General features: G+C 43.4%; 1 protein-coding gene across 1 annotated transcript in view; it reads left to right on the top strand.

Annotated features, from left to right (window-relative positions):
- Nucleotides 1-8,612: 8,612 nt before the first annotated feature.
- Nucleotides 8,613-26,623, top strand: part of PRRT3 (proline rich transmembrane protein 3) — a gene marked incomplete at both ends in the record, with an annotated part of 22,830 nt that continues 4,819 nt past the window's right edge. Inside the window, 2 exons of the mRNA XM_083355960.1 lie at nt 8,613-9,825; nt 13,880-14,023. Of these exons, the coding sequence (XP_083212086.1) occupies nt 8,613-9,825; nt 13,880-14,023 (1,357 nt within the window). The remainder of the gene's footprint in view (nt 9,826-13,879; nt 14,024-26,623) is intronic.

Raw genomic sequence — 26,623 nt, 5'->3', positions numbered from 1 at the left:
TTTCCTTATGAATAGGTGACCCCAAATCTGCATTTCTAAAAGTTGGCCTGTGTCTGGGGAAGGAGACTGGGGGCTGGTTTCTGCCTAAGATTTTTCTATTATTCCTTTGGGGAAATACAATATTCTGCCTTTTTTAAATATCCCCGACTTCCAACGCCCCCACGGCCATGCATAATAGCAATGAAATAAGAGTGAACTGGACCAGCAGCTTCTATTTTTTTTCATGCCCTCCCTCGAATAAACCTTGCCACCTTATTCTTTTCCTCTTTCTTGTCAATAGAGATGACCTCTTCACCTTTAGGTGAGATCACCCCAACACAAGATCACCACCAGCAGAGTTGTTGGGAACCACACGGTATGCAAATTAATGCTAAAGATGATAATAATAATAATTCAAGAGGGTCTGGCATGAGTAATTAAAGCCACTAGTAAGCTTCTGCTGAAATTGTGTGGTCAGACATTTACCCCGAACGAGGGTGCCTTATGAAGCTTAGCCCTGAGCCTGGATCAGAACCAGGATCTAGAACTCTCTTGGCGACCACATGGATGTGTCTGCAGGATGTGCTAAAAAGCAAAGTGTTGCACATTAAAAAAAAGATGGAATTTTGATTGCACCATAGCAGCTGTCACCTTCACTTTCTGACCACACCTTGCAATCAACCTATTGCCGTGACAGTATGTTGATTCTATTTGACCCATTCACTGCGAGGCCAGACCAGGATTACTGTTGGCAGTGGCTTCCCTTCCCCCCTCCACTCTCTGCAGATCAAGTATTCGGTGCCTTCGAATGAGCTATATTTAGCGGCTGCCGTTTTAATCAGTGACACAGGGATAAAAGGTGGGACAGGAGAGGCAGACTGCAAGAAAGAGGGGAAATGAATATACCTGCAGCAAACACATGCATAAGCAAACAAATGGAGGGATTTTTTTTGGGGGGGGGGATGAGTTCTGAAATTCTCTGGGTCTTTAGGGAATCAACTATCCACCTTCTCCTCCAAAGTCTGAGATCCCAAACCAATCGACACTTTGGCGTGCAACCTCTAGCTGAGGAATGGAGACATGGCCACCCACCCACTTAGAAAAGGCACTTTAAAAGATTTAAGGACTTAATTTTGAAAGCTTGAAAATTTGGAAAATAACGTTTGGACCACAACAAAGTTTGGATCAAGGATTAAGAGGGCAAATCCTCCTGCCAGAATGTGAGATCTACGTTTGTGATGCTTAAGTATTGTAAGCCACACAGAGTCACTTGGCTGAGATGGATAGCTATACAAATATAAATAATAATAATAATAATAATAATAATAATAATAATAATAATAATAATAATAATAACAACAACAACAATAATAATGACGACGACGACAATGATGATGAAATTGGAAGGGAACTTGGAGGTCATCTAGTCCAACCCCCTGCTCAGGCAGGAAACCCTATACCATTCGGACAAATGGTTGTCCAGTCTCTTCTTAAAAACCTCCAGTGTTGGAGCATTCACCACCTCTGGAGGCAGGTTGTTCCCCTGGTTAATTGTTCTAACTGTCAGGAAGTTTCTCCTTAGTTCTAGGTTGCTTCTCTCCTTGACTAGTTTCCATCCATTGCTTCTTGTCCTGCTTTCAGGTGCTTTGGAGAATAGCTTGACTCCCTCTTCTTTGTGGCAGCCCCTGAGATATTGGAACACTGCTATCACGTCACCCCTCGTCCTTCTCTTCATTAAACTAGACATACCCAATTCCAGCAACCCTTCCTTATATGTTTTAGCTTCCAGTCCCCTAATCATCTTTGTTGCTCTTCTCTGTACTCTTTCCAGAGTCTCTAGAGTCTAGAATGAATGAATGAATGAATAAGAAGCTTGTATCCCACCCCCACCTCCATCTTCTTCTAGTCCTAGACCAGAGACTTGTAGGCTTCAATTCCCAGAATTCCCATCCAGCCATTCTTGGAGTTGAAAGCAAGTTGGTATTTTGCAACATACTGATTTCTTGCAGATATATGTATACAAAATATATAATAAATATAATTTCATTGAAGTTTTTTTTAGTAAAATCAAAGCAATACAAATATTACAAAAGAAACAAAAAAACTAATAATTGTGAATGCATGAGAAAGAAAAGGAATTCTGGGAGTTGAAGTCCACACATCTCAAAACTTCCAAGATGGAGAAACACAGAGGGGATCGATGTTCTCTAGAAACTGACCACTAGGGGGCTTCTGGGGTTCTTATTCAATCTAGTAGCCTTTCCTCCCTTTAAGAAAAGCTTTAGGATTTCAATTTGAGGTGTGAGTGATTCAAACCAGCATTCTTAGGACCAAAGGCTCAAACTTTGTGCTTTGAGGAATATGAGCAATCAAGACACCGTTCTACTTTCTTTTCCCCTCCCTTTCCAAATACATTCCAGGGTAACAAATGGGGCAACTGGACGATTCTTTGTAGCTGTCATTACCACATTTTGTATAAAGCAGCCTAGACAACTTTAAAGGGAAGCTTAAATTGCATGTCATTCTATCCACTTTTCTCATCAGAAACATGCATTATTTCCATCTCATTTAATAGGCAGCTCAGCTTATACCATTCCTGTGTGATAGATTCCAGGGTTTTCTTATAATCCAAAATAAATCTCTTTTCATAGCAACGAACCAGTATAAAAGGAGTGCAGAAACAGATAGAATAGAAATGCAAAACAAGATGGTGGCTGCTGAAAACATTAAGGAGTGATAAAGTTCTAGTCGGTTAAAAAGAGATATGATTGTTAGTTGCTCTGACAAACCACAATTGCCTGGCAGTCCCATTTTCTTATGGAGGATTTCCCTGGGGCATCTAGTCCCTGCAGTGAACGCCAGCATCTCTTTGCATCAGCTTGTCCAAACAACACTGGGATTTTAGAAAGTGAAAAGTAACAGCCATTAAATGAACAGAGCAATTTATGGCAAGCATGGAAAAATCAAAAGGGCTGGTGTGACATGCACATTTAAGTTAAGGCCCAGTAGTAGTAGAATATCTGGCAAACACACTCTCAGGCATGTTTTACAAGCTATCCCCCACCCTGTAACAGAATATCAGAGTTGGAAGGGACCTTGGAGGTCTTCTAGTCTAGCCCCCTATTCAAGCAGGAAATTGTATACCGTTTCAAACAAATGGCTGTCCAATCTCTTCTTTTAAAAGCTTCCAGTGATGGTGCACCCTCAACTTCTGAAGGCAAGTGGTTTCACCGATTAATTGTTCTGTCAGGAAATTTCTCCTCAGTTTTCTCCTCGATTAGTTTCCATCCATTGCTTCTTGTCCTGCCTTCAGGGTGTTTTGGAGAATAGGTTGACCCCCATCTTATTTGTGGCAGCCCCTCAGTTATTTGAACACGCCACCATGTCACCCCTAGTCCTTCTTTTCATTATACCCAGCATATATGTTTTAACCTCCAGTCTCGCCATCTTTTTTATAGTTTTTACATCAGTCTTCTTTCTTCCTTCTTTGCATAATGAAACAGTGAGAACACCTTCCAAACATCAGGCACTAATTCAGTCTTCATACCTACTAACTAAACTAAACAATTCGCCCAGTCCTCCACAACCAAATGATATCCATATTTTTACATTTTTCCAGTTAAACTATCTGCATCTGTACCATTTTTCAACATTGCCAGACCATTTGTTTTCCTTGTGGTTGTTTTTTCCTCTCTTTTACACTAATTTTTGTAACATTGCTTTCACTTCCAATCTTCAATATATCCATCAAAATTGTTGGGCATTTTTCTCTGACTCTTTTAATGGGTCTTTGCTGTTTTGGAGTATATTCCCAACTACTATATTTTTATGCATATAAGCATCAGTGTGCACATGATCACCTTCATTTTTCCAGTAATAATTTTCTTATTTGCATTTTTCCTCTCCACAGCTTATACTTTATCATCCCATCAAGCATCTTTTTTTCCTACTTTCTATTAGTGCAACTCTACACCAACTCCTGTAATACAATTCTTTTCATTTAGCAAGCACCTTCCACAATTCCCTTCCCTACGCCTGCTTTATTTATTCATGTATTTATTTGTCAACTTTATATGGCCTTCCATCTCACCTGAAGTTCCTCTGGATGGCTCAAAGTAAAACTAGGAATGAAAACATTTTACAAACCCCTTAAAAAATAATCACAGATAAAACATGAGAGGGAAGACATTACATACAATATAACCAGTGTAAAGGTAAAGGCAAAGGTTCCCCCGCACATGCGTGCTAGTCGTTTCCGACTCTAGGGGCCGGTGCTCATCTCTGTTTCAAAGCTGAAGAGCCAGCGCTTGTCCGAGGACGTCTCCGTAGTCATGTGGCCGGCATGACTAGACACCAAAGGCGCACGGAACGCTGTTACCTTCCCACCGTAGTGGTCCCTATTTTTCTACTTGCATTTTTACGTGCTTTCAAACTGCTAGGTTGGCAGAAGCTGGGACGAGTAACAGGCGCTCACTCTGTTACACGGCACTCGGGATTCGACCCACCAAACTGCCGACCATCTGATCGACAAGCTCAGCCTCCTAACCCACTGAGCCACTGCGTCCCTATAATCAGTGTAAAGGCTCCTTATTACCAAGGGATCCCCAGGCTTGCTGGAATAACCCCAAAAACGTTTTGATAGCTTTTTGGAAGGCCATAATGGTTGGGGCTAACATCACGCGGGCAGGGATGATGTGCCAAGGCAGAAAAATCTGGCTTCCTAGGTCCTCTTGGGCAGAACCCTTGCAGATGCAACCCTTAGCATGCATGCCTGTCCCACCACCCTGATGGGAGAGGTAGGTGCAAGAGGGAAGAAGCAGTCCCTCGGATAACCTGGCTGCACACCATCACTTTGCATTGATTCTATCGGGAGATGAACGACACTGTCACTCCTCCTACGTTTAATCCTTGTCTAGTATCCTACTTGTAGTATAGTACTAGTATAGTTCTTGTCAGATGGAGTAGCACATCCAGAAGGCATGGAGTGGTGGGTGAAGCACCTTTATAGGCAGGGCTTTTTTTGTCATAGAACGCTCAGAACGGAGTTCCGGCACCTTTTTTGGATGGAACCTTATAGGATAGGCAAGGCGGATTGTATGACATGTGTGAGTTCCGGCACCTTTTTCTTTTACAAAAAAAGCACTGTTTATAGGAATCCCTGTTCCATCTCAGGCATTTTTGTTTGTCATGGCGGCGAGGCTGCCTCCCATCGCTGTCACCCATTTAAGCATCGCCCTGGAAGCACGGGCAGCTTAAAGGAATGCCAGGAACGACTATTGCTCCCCTTGTCGTGTGTTCATCAAAACCCTAAATAAGAAAAAAAATTGGCGTGTGATGCACGCCTCCCTGAATAAAGGTGGGTCGGGGCGAATGAATCTCTGCCCCCCCCCCGCTTCCGTTTGGATTGGTGCTTTGAGAGGGCTGCCTTCGGGTCCGCGATTTTCAGAGTTCAGCCGCAAAAAACTCAAGGCTTTTGATGTGCGGAAAGTAGCTTCAGATTCCCTGGGACAGGGGTAAGCAACCTCGGCTCTTTTATGACTCATGGACTTCAACTCCCAGAATTCCTGAGTCAGCATAGCTGACTCAGGAATTCTGGGAGTTGAAGTCCATGAGTCATAAAAGAGCCGAGGTTGCCTACCCCTGCCCTGGGGGAAAAGAAGCGAGCGGGGAGGTGGGGGTGGGTGGAGGGAAATAATAATAAAAAAAAGGCGAGTAACTCGTCCCTCGAAAACTTAACCCGCCGTTCCTTTTCCCCCGCGACGGCAGCCGCAGGTGCAGCGGGGATTAAGCACGGCGCGGAGCCACGTGGACACTGCGGTGTCCCGCTCCGCCCCTCCCGCGAGTGGGTGGCTGATCTTCCGCGAGCCTCGTAAGCCGAGCCTTTGCCGGCTGCCTCCATCCCCAGCTTGGCTTCGCGCGCGATCGCGGAGACGAAGCGGCAGAGCCCACTCGGGCCTTCCGAAGCGCCGCTGAGCGGGGCCCTCCTTGGCGCCTTTTTTTTTTTTGGACCCGTGTGCGAATCCGGCACGGAAAGGGCGGCAGCGGCGCTGCTCTTCTCCTGGCCCCGTCCCAACGCGCCTTGGCCTGATCCCAACGGGGCGTCGGCGGACGGAGTGGTGCCGGTGCCGGGATCGGACGCGTTGCCGGGCTTGACCGGCTGCCGCCACCACCACCACCACCTCTTAGCTGGGCTCGGCGATCGCCTCCACGCAGCTTCTCGGGCAGGAGGCCCCGCCGCCGAAGGACTGGCGCTCGAAGACGCGCCGTTGCGCAGAGCGACCGGGGCCTGTGGCGGGGCAGGCGCGACGCCTGGAAGCCTCCCCAGGCGACGTCGGGAGCCCTTCCACCCTTCCCCCGCGGGCCCCGGGCTCTTGACGGACGCGACGTGCCTTGCTTAATGAACGAGCCCGGTCCCCGGCTGGGACGCCTGGCCCGCCCTGCCCCGTTGCCCGCCTCGGAGGCGGAGACGCCCCGGCTCTGGCTAAGCGTGGGTGCGCCGAGGAGGTCCAGCGCTGCCCGCTTCGCTCCCTTCCCACCCCGGCGGTACCTGAGCCACTGATCGCTCATCGTCGGCCGCCGCCGCCGCCGCCACTGAAGCCGGGCAGAAGCTTAAGCAGCGGGTTCGACTCCTGCGCCGCTTAGCCGGCTGCGTTTTTCGTTTCTTCCCCGGGAAGATCAGTCTCGGGCTGGCCCAGGTAGGAGACCGAAGTCTGCGAGCAGATTGCAGGTGTGTTCAAGCACGGGAATAATAATAATAATAATAATAATAATAATAATAACAATAATAATAATAATAATAATAATAATTAATATAATAATAATAATAATTAATATAATAATAATAATAATAATAATAATAATAATAATAATAATAATAATAATAATAATAATAATAATAATAATAATTTTATTTATATACCACCCTTCTCCCGAAGGACTCAGGGCGGTGAACAGGGCAAATGTATAAAATAGAAAAGATGCCTTTGGGGCAGGGAGGAAAGAAAGAGGTTCCCCTTGAATCGGCTACCTACCTAAGCTTGACCCTTGCAGGGTTAGGTTGTGTGAAGCTTGGGGAGGGTGAAAGGGCTGTTTTTTGGGGGGGGAAGAAAAGGGGAAAAAAAGACTGGCTGGTTTGCCCCTTGCACACGTGACTCGGTGAGGACAAGGTATGATTAGGAGGAGGGTGAATTGACACCCCCTCAAAAAATGATGAATCTTATTTTTTTATCAGGGCAGCATTCTCAACAAGTCTCCGAGATTAGCCTTTATTCTGCCCATTTTACAGATTTCAATTGCAAACCACCTGGAATCCACGGACTGCTTCTACATTATATTAAGTATACATTTGTGGAACGCAGGTTAAGAAAGAGTCCATTATGCAGGTTCCTGATTCCAGGGATGGGAAGTTGGGCTCAAGTTAAAAGTGAGGTTTTAATCCTGATTTGGATCCTGCTGACCTCCTTACGTGAGGATGGGGTTGTGCCAATTTAAATCCATTCAGAAACAGTGACTTGCCTCTGAGAAAGAAAAATAACTTTTCCCAAGCTATGCAGATGGGCTTGGCAAGAATCCCAAATCGTGCAGCTCTTAGTTGCAAGGGGTTAAGCCTTGCAGGATTTCAGGTACCAATCAGGGCTGCAGGGCTCGGCTAGCTTGGTCTGAGCATCCCCATCCTCAGGCTGGGTTGGGATGGGATACTGACATTCAAGGTGAACTTGTGAGTGTGATGGAGAGCTGGCTTAGGGGCCAGATACGCAGCGGGAGATTGTTGGGAAATGAGATGTTTGGTTGCTCTGTAGAATAGTCTGACTGCTCTGAAATACATCTGAGATTTGCAGTCTTCCTTGCAGATTCAGTTCTTGGCAGTTTAGCAGTTAAAGTTAAATAGAATAGCAGGGAAGGAAAAGAGCTCAGAGGCCTCAGATGTGAGCTCTCATCAGCTGGAGTGAAAAGTTACTGGCTGACACGGATCGGGCAGTTCCTTATGTAACTGTGGTTTCACTGCTGCAGGCAAAGGGCAGTGAAAAGAAGGCATTTTTTTGAGGCCAGGACACAGCAAAGGGAGATTCTCAAGTCTGTGAGCCTTGATTCTTCTTCCTGCTCAGGATGATGCCGCCAAGAATTTTCACATTGTTTCTTAGGGGCTCAAGGTCTTGCTGCAGTTGCTCTGTCAAAAGCCTCAGGTTAGGAGTTGCTGAGATCGGCCACTTCCATGTATGAGCCCCCACCAGTGCTTGGCACTAAGAAGGGGATCGAGTGAAACATTCTCAGCCATTTATGTGAGGAGGAATGGTATGTGCACATGACTGCCTATTCATATTTACATCCATGTGCCTCCGTATGAGTGCAGCCATGGACTATCATACATCATCCTTGCTTGCACCTTTCCTTCCTCCCTCCCTCCCTCCCTCCCATTGCATTCGGCTTCCCCCTTTTCTCTACCCTTCTCAGCAAACTGGCTGTTGTAATATTTGTCATTGAATTATTTCCCTTGCCTCATGTTGCTCCATTTCTTGGCTTCAGATCGTCTTATTCCTTCAGTCCCACAATCACAAATGTCCCTATCCACAGGATGAAGCATGAGCAGCCGTGACCAGGCTGGATATTGAGTGACCTGCTGTCTCTCACCAAGGATGGCTGCCGTGGGATTGTTCCTGGTCTGGAGCCTGCTCTTACCTGCCTTACTCCTGGCTTTGTACCTCCCAACTCCAGAGAACTCTACCTGGCACTTGTCTCTGAATTCTGTCCCAGAGTCACCTCTTTTAGAAGTCTCCTCCAAAGAGCCTCCTCCAAGGGCACTGCCAGTCATTCCCCACTCAGATTCCTCTGCCCATGAGTTCTCTAGTGGAGACGGGGAATCGAAGAATGAGAACAGGCAAAGTGCCAGGCCAGTGGGCCACCCTAGAGCTGCAAAATCCAAGAGGAGGTTCAAACTCCTTGCAAAGGGGACACCAGCTGGTTCTTCTGGTGGAAGTTTAGCTCCCCACGTGACTGAGGAGAGTCTTGTTCTGCCAACTGAAGGCTTTTTTGAGGTTCAGGGAAAGGTTGAAGATACTGGTGGTATAATTTGGGAACCAAGTCCAAAGCAGAGGAAGAAAAAGCACCCTCTTCCTTCTTCTGGCATGTCAAAAAGAAACATGTCCACCTCTGCGGTGCCCTCTCTTTCCACTTCGCCCAGGCTACAAGCCTCAGAATTACTTGTCTCCCGGGAGGGATCCTTGCCTAGCCTCCACCAAACAGGGTTGAAACACGGCCTCCCAGCAACTACCTTAAGCCCCGGGCCCACCGTGTCCACCATTCCCTTGGCAACCTTCCCTGTTAGCAGATCTCATGTCAGATGGGAGGTGGTTGAAGAGGCTGATCCTAAGGCTGGTGCTTCAAGAGGATGGCTGGAAAACAGAGTGCCAGAGCAGGAACTGTTGGGCCGGAATCTAACCACGGTAAAATATTGGGCTTCATACCAGAGTAGACAGGTGCATAGTGGCCTCCTTGGCCAGGAGGAACGTTCTACGTCTCCTCTTAGGCCTGTGCTTCAGGCAGCTGGAGATACTCAGAACCTCCCTGGGCAAGACAGGGATATACCACCAGTGACTTCCACCTCTCAGGAAGGAATAGTCACCCCACTGATTGGGAAGGAAAGCCCAGCAGACTTCCATTCACCTGTTTCGGATGACCACTCCCCTGTCCCTTTCACCCCTTCATTGTCAGAGGTGACACCCCAAGAACCCAATCTTCATCAAAGGAGCACCCATTGGAATCTGATCATTGACACCACCCAGCAGCCAGGGCTTTGGGACACGGCTGGAATGGAAACCACCACCTTTCACGGCAGCTCTGCTACCCCAGGTAGGTTTAGATTTGCCATTGGTTTCCGTACTTAAAGGGATCTTCTGCTGTTGAAAATTCCCACCCAGACCCTCACACCTGTCTCCTGTCCTGGGAATGTCCTATTCTCCTGTCCTATTCCCAGGAGGAGAACTGGGCAGGAGAGGGCAAGAGGTGGCAAGAACGCTAGGAGAAGAGAGATGCCAAGTGCCTTGGGGATCTGGGATCTGGCCCCATGACAGGGAAGCAAGAAAAGGTTGGGAGTTCAGGAGAAAACCTGGTTAAGGATCGAGGAGCGGGCTCTTGGAAGGTACACATTAAATTAAAGGGGAGAATCGTGATGCAGACAGTCCCCAGCTTACAGCCATTCTTTTGGCAACTCTTCAAAGTTACAGTGGCAATGAAAAAAGTGACTTATGACCGATCCTCACACAAGCATCGCAGCATCCTCACAGTTGCGTGACCAGAATTCAGGCGCTTTGCAGCAGTCATGTAGGTTACCATGGTTGCAGCATCCTGGGGGGGGCGTCATATGATTGCCATTTGCAACTAACCCGCAACTAACCTCTGACAAGTAAAGTCAATGGGGGAAGCTGGATTCGCTTAACTCAGGGGTCTTCAGATTTGGCCCTTTTATGACTTGTGGACTTCAACTCCCAGAATTCCTCAGCTAGCGTGCCTGGCTGAGGAATTCTGGGCTGAGGAATTCTGGGAGTTGAAATCTACAAGTCCTAAAAGGGCCAAGTTTGAAGACCTCTGGCTTAACTGCTCTGTGATTCATGCAACAACTGCAGTGGTTTGCTTAACCCCGGGGTTGGTGGGGGGGGGGAGATAACATTGGGCACAATTCATTTAACAACTGCTTTGCTTAGCAATGGAAATTCTGGTCCCAATTGTTTGTAAATCAAGGACTATCTGTAATATAAATGGATCTTTCACTTCCAAGAGTAGCATTCCAGCAACCAGATTATAGCAATCAAAACTGGCAGGGAAAGGATTAACTAACTTAGAAGATGCTGCCAGGAGCCTGGATGCACCTGTTCTGACTAAGGAATTGTATTAAAAAGCCTGAGCTGAGCTGAGCTCACCAAAGCTTATGTCTTTTAATTAAATTTGTTTCTGTCAGAAAAGATGCTACCAGAGTCATCCTAACCTACAAGGTAAATGCCTCTGTATAAGCTGCTTCTTTTTTTAAAATATATATATTTTATTAATTTTTTTACAATAACAAACTCTAGTGCTTCGTGAACAGTGTGTTGTCTGAGTTCATATATTTAAAACAATGATAATTTATTTAATATGAGTAATATATTTCTTGATCCTCTCTTCTTCCTGTAATATTCTCATTTTGTCTACATTAAACAAATATAATTCTTAATGTTTTCAGTACAAACCAAGTTGAATATAAACATTTTTTAGTATTTATGCATATAATAACATAAAACATGTTTTTTAATCAGCTTATTCCCATTGTATTTATAAAAGTCATCTTAATAAATCATTATATGTCCTGTTTTCAAGATTCCTATTGACGCTTAGTTTCCCCTCAGTATTCAAACCACTCTTATCAGTCATAGTTTTCTCAAAATTCATTACCTTTAAATATCCAAACTTTTCATTTAAGTAGACCCTCTCAGTGTTTTAACATTTCATATATTCTAAAAGTATTATACTACTTATTATATCTTATTCCTCTTACTATAGGGCCCCTTTACAAGCTTTATCTATTTTTTTTACTATATTCCAACAATATTTAATCTGTAACCTTCTCTATTGGTTGCAGAAAGCTAGAGATATAAAGGATCTGTTATTTTTATAAAATAAACATTCTGGACCTTGTTAGCCCAGAGTACTGAATATCATCCACTTCACTATTTGTTTGGATCATTCTCCTCCTCCTCTTTTTACTCCTAGGTGGTATTTGTCTACTTCCTAAGACAGTGGTGGTGAACCTATGGCACAAGTGCCAGAGGTGGCACTCAGAGCCCTCTCTGTGGGCACACATGTTGTTGCCCCAGCCCCACCTCTCCCCATGGCCCCCTGCTCACCAGCAGCCCCCTGAAAGAGAGTTGCCCCCGGGCGCGTCCCACGTGGAGCAGCGCAGCCAAGGACATGGCAGATGGGCAGACTTTAACGAGACTCCACCCTCGTGCCCCATCACGCACAGATGATGTGGGGCGCGGGCAGAGGGTATGGCCACCATGGTGCTGCTGGTCCACCATGGCGATCTGCGGTGGGCCGTGGAGGCAGTGGGTGGCCCTGCGGGTGGGCATGGGCGGTTTTTGGACCCTCGGTCTCTAAAAGGTTCGCCATCACTGTCTTAAAAGATGATCATCCTTCTTGTGATCATAAGCAACAGCCTCCAATAACAACATAGCCGAATGGAGACCCTGAAAGCAAGAGGGCAGTGCCAGCCAGATTTCCAGACTCACCCACCAGTTTTTCATAAGAAGGACGGTTAGCCAAGGAACCCCTCCGGTAGGCCAGAAGAAAGGCTGAATATGTTAGCTAGAGATGAAATTTGGAAAAGAAAATGGAGCTTGGAGGAAGGCTCAACTGGTTGGTTACTATCCAAACAAGACCCACTTTTTTTCGGAATGGGACAACTCACCACACGACAACTTGCTGCGGGACAATTGAACCATTCTATTTAATTATTTAAAATACATTTTTTAAAAAATATTTTAATTTTTGCTATTCACTTTTCATTCGGTCCCTTCTTTGGCATGCTTTCTTTAATGATTCTGTTTCACCAATTCTTTGACATTAGTGTAACTCTTGTCCCATAGCGAGTTGGCCGTGGCGAATTGTCATAGACCCCTTTTCTTCTTGTTGAAGATCGCATCGATTTCAAGTGTCGCTCTTTGTTACTTGGTTTAATATGAGAAGAAGGAGAGCAACTGGTGTGTTGTGAATATTGAATGTGCCTGGAAGGGAGGAGGGTGTACAATGAAACTGTGTTCAACTTGACCCTAGATACAATATGTATTCAGCTGGCAGGTTGGCATACGATTAAGTGACTCCTTTCATTAGAATGCCGACATATTTGGTTGCGATGAAAGAAACATGGGATGGGCGGTCAGTTGGGAATAATAGGAAGAGCTGGTAGGAATATTTCAGGGTGGGGTTCTTTTGGAGCCGATGATGGATTTGCAGGCGTGGGAGGCGATCTCTAAACCTGTATAAGGTAGTTTAATTGTGATCATTAAGCTGATCATGCATTGTATTTATTATTACAAAGCAGCTAGTTGATCTTGAAAAAACCCAACTAGGATAAAGATGGTTTGCATTAGGCTGGAAAGTTTTAAAAAACTACAACTCCTGCCTTTGATGAGATGTTTCAAAGAGCTGCTAGCAGAGTCGCCTTCATCTCCTTCCTCTGTTTGGAATAAGCTTCCTTGAGAACAGAATTTCTGAGAGTAACTAGGGCAGAAGAAGGAGGTCACAGTGGAGAGGTCTCCCTTGGGGCAGAAGCAGATGGAGAGGCCAAAGGACCAGCCTTATCATTTGTTCTTGTTAGTTCCGAAGTCGTGTCCGACCACTCGTGACCCCATGGACAATGTTCCTCCAGGCCTTCCTGTCCTCTACCATCTTCTGGAGTCCATTTAGGCTCACGCCTACTGCTTCAGTGACTCCATCCAGCCACCTCCTTCTCTGTCGTCCCCTTCTTCTCTTGCCCTCAACCTTTCCCAGCAATAGGCTCTTCTCCAGTGAGTCCTTCCTTCTCATTAGGTGGCCAAAGTATTTGAGTTTCAACTTCAGGATCTGGCCTTCTAAAGAGCAGTTAGGGTTGATCTCTAGGACTGACCGGTTTGAACGCCTTGCAGTCCAAGGGACTCGCAGGAGTCTTCTCCAGCACCATAGTTCAAAGGCATCCAACTATTTAATTATTTAAAATCAGGAATGATGGGAAAGCTACCAGCAAGCTGTCTATCATGAATGTCAGGCTAACTTGGAGGAACTTTTTGCCCCTTGGTAACTTTTGCTGTTCTACCCCAACCAGGACAACATTGTAGGCCAACCTTAGAGACCATCAAATATTTGGTTTCACTCAGGCCTTTTTCTTTCTTTTCAGGAACTGAAGAAATGCGAGATATTGCAGAGCCCCAACGAGTCAGGGGAGCCGTGAACCCCAAAGTCTCTCTCACATATTTTGAGTCCCCTACTCCGGGACAGAGCACCTCAAAATTGCAGGATAATGCTGGAACCAAGCATTCAGGTAAGTGAGATTTTTTTTTTAACATAGAGAGAACCTTGACAGATCAGACCATAATTGTCTAGGTCAGCATCTTGTTCCCCACAATGACCAAGTGCACACACAGTGTGTGTAAGAGTATGTGTGCATGTGTGTGTGAAGGATCCTCTTGTTCACACTCAATTCCATGGAATTAGAAATCAGGTGAACACACAGATGGAACTTCTGTTGACAACTATAGTTTATTTTAAGATGCGGGAGTGCCATGGTTGAATACCAGAGTAGGACTTGAGAAATCTGCATTCAGTTGTAACTCTCTGGGGTCAGTCAGTATTTCTTAACCTAATATACTTAAGAAGCCTGCTGGATGAGAGGTTATATCAGCTGATTTGAAAATATCTAGAAAAGATAGTAAGAACTAGTCTTATTTAATCAACATTAAGTACAAACTCCAGATTAGGAAACTGAGTCTATTTTTTCTTAGAAGTATAAGAGACAAAACCCATACCAAATTCTAGATTTACTCTGAATTATTTCTTCCTTTTTTCTTCTTGCTCTTCAGACATTGCACCCATGGTCTTCTGCCACTCCTAAATTTTGGATTAGAAACTAAGAGCAATTTCATGGCTTTCAGTATGCTGAAAGGGGCCATTTACCCTGTCAATGGCCTATAAATAATCTATTTTAATAATAGAGTGGGAATGCTATTGAAGGAGCTGAATCCCATTATTGCTGGAGCAGGGTTCCAAAGCAATTGTTAAGCTTGCTGTGGTGGGAAAAAGCTGAATTGGCTGATATTTTGATGTTGACGCTGATGAATGCTGCATGAGTTATTCTGCCTCTGCAAAACAGGAGGAGAGGTTTTGAGTTGGAGAGATACTGCGTTGTGTCTCAGAATGGCTTTCGGCCTCAGATGAACGCTTCCATTTCCTCTCAGAGATGCTCTGATTTCTAAGTGGATGGTTGAATTCATACCCCGCTGCTGATGGAATTCAGTAATCCAGCATTTGATCTGTAATGACTTTGTATGCAGGGCATCTGGTACATTGTTCCTGGCGGGCCTTAATTCCAGACAGGAGCCCCAAAGCAACCCTCACTTCTTGGCTGTTTCTGGTCACCCCAGGGAGCTAAAACTGGGGAGGAATCAGAGTGGAGTTTAGAATTTGACTTAAGTACCACATTTGTTCTGCGATAAATCAAATTCATATGATTTGGGTGGTATATGAAATCAACGTTGATCCCTGATATCTCTGTTTGAAAGGGTATCCAATAGGAGATAACTTATTGTTTAATAAATATATGTGTCACTGCTGCTGCCGCCATGCTGTGGGGGTGGGGATAGTAGAGGCCTAGGGTTTTTGTGTTGTGGATTTTAATGTTGTAAGCTGCCTAGATGTGGTTTTTATAAATTCATTTAATAAATAATGTAAATAAATAAATAAATACTTTTACTATAAAGAGCTGTGAGAGTTAGGAAATACTATTCTGCATCCAGAGCTACAGCTCCTCTCCATAATCCATTATGTATTCAAATTCTGCCTTGTAGACACCAGAAAGCTGATTCAGCAAGTCCTCTGGCATATCATGAGACACTGTTTTCATGCCTTGTATGGGAGGATCCTTGCAATGGACCAGTTTCTCCATTGCTGATTCAGGTCCAATTATTCACAACTAAGTTGTGAATCCGATTATTCACAACCAAGTTAGTATACAACTGGGAGTACGATTACCATCTTATTTTCTTAAAGGTAAAGGTAAAGGTTCCCCCGCACATGCGTGCTAGTCGTTTCTGACTCTAGGGGCCGGTGCTTATCTCCATTTCAAAGCCGAAGAGCCAGCGCTTGTCCGAGGACGTCTCCGTGGTCATGTGGCCGGCATGACTAGATGCCAAAGGCGCACGGAACGCTGTTACCTTCCCACCGTAGTGGTCCATATTTTTCTACTTGCATTTTTACGTGCTTTCGAACTGCTAGGTTGGCAGAAGCTGGGACGAGTAACAGGAGCTCACTCTGTTACGCGGCACTCGGGATTCGACCCACCAAACTGCTGACCTGATCGACAAGCTCAGCAGGGTTGGAGGATACCTTTTCTCATGGTTTGAGCTGAGAAAGCCTCAGTACAGAACAGAACAGTTGCAGAACAGATGAGACAGAACAACCATATTTCAAAAGAGGGCAGTAACTATAGAGCAGAAGTAATAATGAAAGGGGGTAAGGTAGGTTTAGAACAAGCTTTTTAAATATGTTTTTAGATTTCAAAATAGAAATCACAAGAAAATAACCCTAAAAGCACTAAAAACAATCCATACTATTAAATGAAACTGTGTGAAAATGGGGGGGGGAACCCAAAGGAAACAAAAGATTTTTTTTAAAAAAATCCAAACAGGCTAAAGATAAGAAAAAAAATGACTTTATATGTTCAACATATCAATAGTTACTGGTTTACTATTAATACCGTGCAATGCTATAATACAAACAATTAAAATATTGTTATAAAATATTACAAAAATCTCTGCTATAGTAGTATGTGTTCCATTTTTGATTAGTAGAAAATACTGTCTTTTCCCTAACAGATACTGTAAGTCACACATTTCCTTAACATCTGGAATAATATGATTTTTCCAGTTTCTCAGTATAATTCTTTTTTTTATTAAAAAGTTTTAGAATACATTTTATCTTTAACAAACAACAAAAAAAAGAAAAAGAAACCCCCCCAGCCCCCTTCCCTCCCACCCTCCCCAACCCTCCCCAACCCCACCCTCCCTTTCCCCTCCCCCCCACTTCCCAGAGCAGAATACAGGGTATAAAAATACAAACAATCATAATCTAGCTTATGCAAACAATCCTGAACTATATAGACTATCGAACTTTAACTCATATAGATAAACTCCAAACATATATATATACATCATCAGTATAATTCTTTTACCTGTACTCCATGCTTGATACAGCCATAATTTCTGATAAACAGGTTCCAAAGATTTAGTATATTATTCAACATCACATTAACATCTTTAACATTTAAAGATTTCCTCACAAATCTACTTATATGCATTAAAACTATTTGGAACTACTATTCCAAAAAGTCACCCTTTGATGAACCGACCATATCGTATGTGTCGTTTGAACCTTCCCATTTTTACACCACCAGCAAAATCTAGAACAGTCTTAAGCTTCCTAGTGCCGTCCAAATGTGCTTTGGTTTCAGTTGCCAGCCAGTCTGAGAACTGAAGTCAGATATGCTTGGTAGACACAAGCTTGCAAGTCTGGTCATATTAACGTGTATTCTACCTATATAACGCCATGAAATTCAAAAGTGTTCATTCATTCATTTATTCATTCATTCATTCATTCAGTATGGCTTCTGTGTTGCTCAGCGTATCAAAAGCTTTGAGCAACTTAACATCCAGCAATACAAAAGATTAAAAGAGAGATCCATTAACTACCGTACACCATGGCTTCACTTCCTTTCCTGAAATTCCATCTGTTCAAGCACTCTGTTGACACAAGGGGGCAATCTGTGGGACTTCCGGTGGCGGCGCGGCGCCGAAGACAGCCTTCCCGGGCTGCCCGCGGCTCAGCTGTTGTTTTTTCGCCCGAAACAGCGCCGATCAGCTGTTCGGGCGAATTTGAAGCCCCCTCCTCGGGAGAAGAGGAGGGGGTGAGGCCCCAGGTAGGGGTAGAGTTCTCCGGGGCCGCCTGAGCTTGGAGCTTGGGCGGCTGAAGGATTGAACTCCCCCGAAGCCTGGGTTGCTCCCAGCTGGCCAGCGTCTCTGCTCCGAACTTCTTGGAGCAGAGCCAGGCGTCTGCGAACCATCCCTGCCTGAAGAAAGGACTATGATTTAAAGGAGCAGGCAGAGCGATACAAGAGGGAAAAGGTGAAGAGGATTATTTTATTATACTCTCGAGTTTGTTGGACTTTTTAAAAGTGCATCATAATTGAGGAGTAAAAGATGGCGGCTAAACCTCCCCCTAAAACTCTTCGGAGTGGTGGATCCTCCCCGGTGCAACAATCATCACTACAGGCATTGCACCCTCCTGAAGTGCTGACACCGAAGGATTTACGAGATGCTTTGGATAAACTTTTGGACTCAATCAATCAATCAATGGGTGATAAATTTGCACAGATGGAGGAGAAATTGGAGAAACTGGAGGAGAGAATGGAAGAGAGGATGGAACAGAAGTTCAGCGTGATGAAGGTAGACATTTTGTCTTCAGTGCATAAAGTGGCGGAATGTGTGGAAGATTTAGATGAAAAAATGGATGATCTGGCTCAAAGGAATGCAGTATTAGAAGTAAAAGCACGGGAGAATGAGACTGCAAGAGACAAAATGGAAAAGGAGTTAAGTCTTGCCCAATATTACCAGATGCAGTTTGCTATCAGAATCAGAGGTTTAAAAGAGAATATTAAAGAAGATTTAAAGCAGCTGATCTCTGAGGCTCTTGAAGTGGTACTGAACCAGCCAGCATCTGAAATAAGGGCAGCTATGGATAAAGTGTTCCGGGTGAATTCATGGATTGCCAGACAGAGAAAGCTGCCTAGAGATGTGGTGGTTTACTTTGCAAAAAGAGAAATTAGAGATCAAGTTATACAAGCTGCCTATGATGCTAAAGTTGTGATTGCTGAACAAGAAGTCTTGGTTTTAAAAGAAATTCCTCCAAGGATTTTAAGGGGAAGGAAGGACTATACATTTCTTGTGCATGAGCTCAAGCAAAGAGATATAAGGTTCAGATGGGAGATTCCAGATGGGCTGATGGTGATGTATGAAGGTAAAAGGTATCGGCTGATTACTGTGAAGCAAGTGCGTGATTTCTACAATGATGTCTTAAAAGCAACCCCATTAACACTTCTGGAAGCTGCAAAGGGACCTGAAGAAGGAGAACATCAAGAGGATGAAGCAGAGGAAAGTGATGCTGGAGGAGATCACGCTATATCTTCTTTGGATGATCCTAGAGAGCAAAGAGTAACGCGTGCTGCTTTAAAACGAGCAAAGAAAATAAAACAACAAGATCAGCAAAAGTCTTCAGAATCTTCACAACGTACTTATAGCCAAGCTGTGGGAGGAGCACGGCCTAAAGAAGTTAGTCCTATCAAAGCTGTGATCCAAGAGCTTGTGGAGGACATGCATGGCAACTAAATTTTTAACCTGGAATGTTAATGGATTAAACTCACCACAGAAGAGGAAGAAAGTTTTTCAATATTTAAAACAATTTAAGATAGATGTTATATGTATGCAAGAAACGCATATTAGAGTTTTGGATCAAAAGTACTTATTGAACTCGAGGCTGGGTACGCAATTTGTTGCTTCTGCAGAGAACAAGAAAAATGGTGTGGTTGTTTATGTTAAAAGTGCCTTAACAGCAGACTTAATTGAAGCAGATAAGCATGGAAGATATGTTATGATTGAACTGTTGTTAGAAGGTAAAAAGACGCTTTTAGTTGGATTATATGCACCTAACCAACAACAAGCTGATTTTTTTAGTTTACTTCACACAAAGCTTACCCAGTTGGATTATAAATCTTTTATTTTTATGGGGGACTGGAATGGTGTTTTGGATGTACAGTTGGATAAAGCTGGAGCTTTCAAGCGCATTCCAAGTCATGCTAGATTGCCTAAATCTTTTTTTGAAATGAAGGATGACCTGGAATTGCGAGATATTTGGCGTGAGAGACACTTGCAGGAGAAGGATTATACTTTTTTTTCTGACAGACACCAATCTTTTTCAAGGATTGATTTTATTTTGTTGACTAATGATTTTTTTTGAGAACTAAAAAGGTGAAGATTTGTGCAAGAATTATCTCTGACCACTGTCCAGTTTGGTTGGAGATTGATAAGGAGAAAGGAGATAGGCGCTCGTGGCGTGTAAATGAGAACTTGTTTAGAAATCAGAAAAATGTGGAAGAATGCAAACAGCGGATGAAGGATTTTTTTGAGATTAATATGAACAAGGGTACCTCTATGGATATGGTTTGGGATGCTAGCAAGGCCTATATGAGAGGGGTGCTGATATATATGAATAATAGACATAGACGCGCAGTGGAAACTAGAAGGAAAGAATTGGAGAATGAAATAAAGGAAAAAGAAAAGGTTTTGATTTTGAACCCAGAGGATGTGAAGATCAAGGAGGCTATTAGACTGCTAAGAGGACAATTTGATAAACTAATGGCTGATCAAGTGGCGACCAATCTGCGGTTTGCTAGGCATAATACTTTTTGCAACGCTAATAAACCAGGCAGATGGTTAGCTTATAGACTGAGGAAAAAACGAAGGGCCTCTAATATAGATAAGATTGAGTATAAAGGAAGGGTTGTGTTTCAACAGAATCTTATTAAGGATGCTTTTGTGGATTTTTATTCGAAATTATATACTAAAGAGGAAATTAGCGCAAAAGATATTGATATATATTTGGAGAATACTAGCATCCCGGCTCTTACGCAAGCACAAAAAGAGGGGATTAATCAACTGATTACAGAAGAAGAAATTTTTACAGCAATTAAGGAATTGAAGCTGGATAAAGCACCAGGCACGGATGGCTTGACTGCGGCCTATTATAAAAATTTACAATTAGAGATGATAAAACCGTTAAAGGAGTTGTTCCAGACAATCCAGAGGGGGGAAAGGTGCCACCGTCTTGGAGAACAGCTTTTATTTCTTTGATTCCGAAGGAAGATCAGGATGCTACTCAAGTTAAAAATTATAGACCGATATCGCTTTTAAATACAGATTATAAGATATTTGCTAAGGTTTTGGCTAATAGACTGATGAGGGTTCTGCAACAGGTGATTCATGGGGATCAAACGGGGTTTATTAGTGGTAGGCAAATGAAAAATAATGTGAGACATATAGTTGATGTGTTAGAGTTTTTGGAAAGGAACAACCAGATCTCTGCAGCTCTAATCTTTTTAGATGCTGAAAAGGCTTTTGATCAATTGAATTGGCAATTTTTGTTGAAAGTTTTAGATAAAATGGATTTTGGGGAAAAAATTTTGCAACCGATTTGGGCATTATATCAAAAACAAACTGCCCGAATTATAGTTAATAATAGCCTGACAGCAGCATGTAATATTGAGAAGGGCACGAGGCAAGGGTGTCCGTTATCGCCCTTGCTATTTGTGTTAACTTTAGAGATATTATTGGTTAAAATTCGGAATTCGGAAAAAATTAAGGGGATAAAAGTTGGAGATCAGGACTATAGATTGAGAGCATTTGCAGATGATCTGGTTGTTACAGTGACCCAGCCAGAGAACTCTGTTGTGGACCTGATGGAGATAATAACACAATATGGGAAGGTTTCTGGATTTAAAGTAAATATACAGAAAACCAAAATTTTGGCTAGAAATATGACGGTTTCACAGAAGGTTCTTTTAGAAGGATTAACTGGATTTGAGATTGTTAAAAGGGTTAAATATTTGGGGGTGATTTTATCACCCTCTAATACAAAGTTATATAAAAATAATTATGAAAAATTATGGGGGAAAATTCGAAAAGAATTGGAGAGTTGGGAAAAATTGCAATTGTCCTTGTTGGGACGGATTGCAGCAGTGAAAATGAATGTCCTGCCCAAATTTTTATTTTTATTTCAAATGATACCGATCTTTAAGAAAGATTCTAACTTGGAGGAATGGCAGCGTGGTATCAATAAATTTGTGTGGGCAGGGAAAAAGCCACGAGTTAAACTTAAGATTATGCAGGATACTCGTGAGAGAGGTGGCCTTAAATTGCCTAATTTTAAATTATATTATGAAGCTGCTGCATTAGTAGGAATAAGTGATTGGATTAATTTGACGCAACCGAGGTTATTAAATCTTGAGGGCCATGATTTGTTGTTTGGCTGGCATGCTTATTTGTTGTATGATAAGAAGGTAGACAACGTGTTTAGGGTGCATATTTTAAGACAGGCATTGTTGAGAGTTTGGAAGAAGTATAGACATAAGTTAAGTTGTAAGATACCATTGTGGGCAATTCCAAAACACGCAATAGAAAATATACATGCTGGCTTCAAACATGATGTGACTACCTACAAGGAGATTCTTAGTTTGGAAAGAAATGCTTGGTGTTTGAAATCATATAGCCTCTTGCGAGAAGAGAAGGTTGTTCAAAACTGGTTTCAATATACTCAGTTACGGGCCAGGTGGAAAGAGGACCAGAAAAATGGATTTGCAATGACTGATGAAAATTTGATAAAGCAAATTAGAAATCAGGGATCAGCACATATCAAACGGATATATCTTGCATTGATAGAGATCGATTCAGAAACAGAGCTTGTTAAGGATTGTATGATAAAATGGGCCCAAAATATTCAGGAAGTTATTACAATGGATACTTGGGAAAAGATTTGGGTCAGGAACGTAAAATTTACTCAAGCTCAAAATTTAAGAGAGAACTTTTATAAAATGTTTTATAGATGGCATTTAGATCCTAAAAAGCTTGCAAGTATGTATCCGAAGTATCAGCCTAAATGTTGGAGGTGTGGTGATGAAGATGCAACTTATTTTCACATATGGTGGACATGTAAGAAGGTTAAAGCCTTTTGGATAAAAGTGTGGTGGAATATGCAGAAGATTTTTAAACAGAGGATAAAGTTTTGTCCGCAACTTTTCTTGCTGGGAATAATTGCAGACGCTACAGTTGTGGACACTAAGTTGATGTTGAACTTAATTACAGCGGCAAGACTTTTGATAGGCCAATATTGGAAGAAAGAGGAACTGCCGACCATAGAAGAGTGGATTTTGAAGGTTTCCGACCTGGCAGAGATGGCGAAGATTTCGGCCTATTTGAAAGATCACTCGCAAGAACGCTATATTATGGAATGGAGAAAATGGATAGAGTATATCCAGAACAAGTATAGGGTTAAAAAGTTTTATGTAGCATTCGAATAAGTCTTCTTTCGTTTTCTTTTTTTTTCTTTTTCTATTTTAGTTTTTTTATATATATTTTATATTGCTAAGGTTTGTCTTATCCTATATAAGTGAGAGAGTGATGGATTTTAGAATTTATAGTTGTTAGTATATGATTGTTTATGATTGCTTTTTATATATATACCTTGTATTTAGCTCTGGGAAGTCGGGGGGGAGGGGGGGAGGGGGGAGGGGGGGAGGTAGGGGGGGGAGGAGGGAGGGGGGAGGAGGAGAGGTAGGGGGGAGGGGGGAGGGGGAAGGGGGGCTTTTTAAAGGAAAATTGTATTTTAAAACTTTTTAATAAAAAAAAAGGGGGCAATCTGTAACAGAGAGGAAGTGATTACTAAGAAGGGTTGATATGGGGTCCTCATCATTGGAATCCTCTTAGTAAAGGAAATTTTAACAGGCTTTCTCTCCTAATCTAGGTCGGCAGATTCAAACTGGAGAAGGTTTAAGTTTAAGTTTAAGTTTATTGAATTTATATACCGCCCTTTTCCCGTAGGACTCAGGGCGGTTTACAAAGTATTTAAAAACATCAATACAATACAAGAGTTAAAAACAGTTAAAATAATTAAATTTGATCCCTGAGGGGAAAAAAAACCTCTCAGCCTGGGCCAGAAAGCTCAAAGAGCCAGGTCTTCAGGTCCCGGTGGAATGACCGAAGGTCGGGGGCAGTCCTAAGCTCCGCGGGCAGCTGGTTCCAAAGGGCAGGCACACCCACTGAGAAGGCCCTACCCCTGGGTGTTATCCGCCGGCAGTCTTTTACAGGCGGCACCCTGAGAAGGCCCTCCAAGTGGGAGCGCACAGGACGAAGGGAACGTGATGTCGGCAGTAGGTGTTCCCTCAAATATACCGGACCCAAGCCATTTAGGGCTTTATAGGTCATCACTAGCACCTTGAATCTCACCCGGAGGGCAACCGGAAGCCAATGTAGCTCGCGGAGTTAGAGATGTTACATGGGAGTATCGGGAAACCCCCATCACAACTCATGCGGCCGCATTCTGCACCAGCTGAAGCCTCCGAGTGGTCCTCGAGGGCAGCCCCATATAGAGAGCGTTGCAGTAGTCCAACTGGGAGGTCACGAGTGCATGGGTGACTGTGCGGTCCAGATAGGGTTGCAACTGGCGCAACTGGTATTCTTGAAGATATCGTATATTCCCCCATGTTCAGGGAAAACCCAAGATACTTATTGCCTCCTAATTTAGGGCCAGAGCCAGTTTGGTTTAGTGGTTAAGGTATCAAACCAGAAACCAGGAGACCATGAGTCCCAGTCCTGTCTTGGGCCAGGTGGGTGATCTTGATTAATCACTTTTTCTGAAGCTAAGGAAGGTAGCAGTGGCAAACCACCTTCTGGAAAATGTTGCCAAGAAAACTGCAGGGACTTGTCCAGGCAGTCTCCAAGAACTGGACACGACTGAACAGGAGAAAAAGAAAAATTAGGCTCAAGGAGATTGAATAAGATAGAATTGTTAAGGCTGGTAGGAAATCTGAGCTCCAGAGAAGATTGGAAAACAAGTACAGATTGCGAGAAGCTGAGGGGATAAACTGGCTTGAGAAAACTCATGTTCTAGATTCAGACATTCCTATAAACCAGACATGTCAAACACAAGGCCCGGGGGCCGGATGCGGCCCGCGAAGTGGTTTCATGCGGCCCGCGAAGCCATCCTGGAAACAGTGAGGGAACGGCCCTCACTGCCTTGGCCCTGTCCCAGAGACCCTCCTTCTGCTAGAGACCCTCAGATCTGTCCCACTCCTGCCCAGGCCCCCATAGGCACCCTTGATGCGAACGATGTAGAGCTGGCCACGCCCACCCAGTAGGCCATACGCACTCTAGCCACGCCCACCCAGTAGGCCATGCCCACCCAGGCCACACCCACCTAGGCCCCTGAGGGCAACCGCAATGCTGATGCGGCCCTCAATGAAATTGAGTTTGACACCCCTGCTATAAACCTTATGCCCTGGTAATGTTTTTATTTAATGTAGTTCCCCTACCCCACACCTCACTTCAAGGTGTTAATGAGTAAACCAGTGATTCTTGATACATTGAATATATAAAGTCTTTTTCTTTTCTTTTGCCAGTTTGGATTTAAAAAAATCTCTTTCCTGTGGTCTTTTTCCCCCCATTGTCACACAGTTTCATTTAATTGTATGGATTGTTTTTAGCGCATTCAGGGTTTTCTCAATTTTCTTGTGATTTCTATTTTGAAAAATAAAACCTAAATAACATATTTAAGAAGCTTGTTCTAAATCAACATTACCACTTTCATTATTAATTGATACAATATATAACATAGATATATAGATGTGTGTGTCTCAATGAAACAGAAGCCAAAACAATGACTAGCAGAGTCAACTTAAAATAGAAATCAAATTAAAACAGTTAAGTGACTCTCTGGTTATATGGTCCAGTGTACTTTATGAGCTGAGGATTTGGACTAATTAATTGAAGTGTAGTTTAATTAATGAACTTGGATAAATATCTCATATGAAGCCAGCCAATCTGCCTATAAGCCATGCCTGCTTAAAAAATTGCCAAAGAAAATTCTGAGGGGATATGTTCAAGGGGATGTCAGCTCTTTGAGGAAGTTTATTCAAAACTTGGTGGAGAGTAGGCTAACGCCTCCTTAAGTAACACCAGCTGCCTGCAATTATTGCAGGTTCGCATCCCACCAGGCTCAAGGTTGACTCAGCCTTCCATCCTTCCGAGGTAGGTAAAATGAGGACCCAGATTGTTGGGGGCAATTAAGCTGACTTTGTAATAATGCCGCTTGGGGTGTGTGTGAAAGCCCTAACAAGCAGGCATATACATAGAATGAAGGCTACTGCTAAGCTTGTAAGCCGCCCTGAGTCTTCGGAGAAGGGCGGGATATAAATGCAATAAAAATAAAAATAAAAAAATAAAAAGCATCAACTGTTTATTGTTAAGTTGCATTACAGGTCTTTAGTTAATGATGGCAATTGGGACTAGCAATTCTGTCACCAAGTGACACAGTTGTAAAGCAAAGTGTCACATGACCACACCAACTTGGCAGTTCCAGTTGAGGTTATTAAGTAGATCCCAGATGGTTATTAAGCATGATGTTCCACAATCGCCATATGTGACTTCCTACCAGCTTCCCCATTGGCTCTGCTTGTCAAAAGCTGGACATGAAAGTTGCAAAGGGCTATCTCAGCCAGCAATGTGCTGCAGCTGCCAAAAAAGCCAACACACTGCTAGGCTGCATTAACAGAGAGATAGAATCAAGATCACATGGAGTGTTAATACCACTTTACAATGCCTTGGTAATGCCATACTTGGAATACTGCATCCAGTTTTGGTCACCATGATATTAAAAAGATGTTGAGACTCTAGAAAGTACAGAGAAGAGCAACAAGGATGATTAGGGGACTGGAGGCTAAAACATATAAGTTGCTGGAATTGTGTGTGTTTAATTTAATGAAGAGAAAAACGAGGGGTGACATGATACCAGTGTTCCAATATCTCAGGGGCTGCCACAAAGAAGAGGGAGTCAAGCTATTCTCCAAAGTGCCCAAAGGCAGGACAAGAAGCAACGGATGGAAACTGATCAAGGAGAGAAGCAACCTAGAACTAAGGAGAAATTTCCTGAATTAATCAGTGGAACAGCCTGCCTCCAGAAGCGGTGAATGCTCCAACACTGGATGTTTTCAAGAAGAGACTGGACAGCCATTTGTCTGAAATAGTATAGGGTTTCCTGCCTGAGTAGG

Source organism: Vipera ursinii (assembly GCF_947247035.1).
Source record: "Vipera ursinii genome assembly, chromosome: 2".
NCBI classification, from domain to species: Eukaryota; Metazoa; Chordata; class Lepidosauria; order Squamata; family Viperidae; genus Vipera; species Vipera ursinii.
The sequence above is the reverse complement of the archived record's forward strand: the minus strand, read 5'-3'. Positions and strand labels throughout refer to the sequence as shown.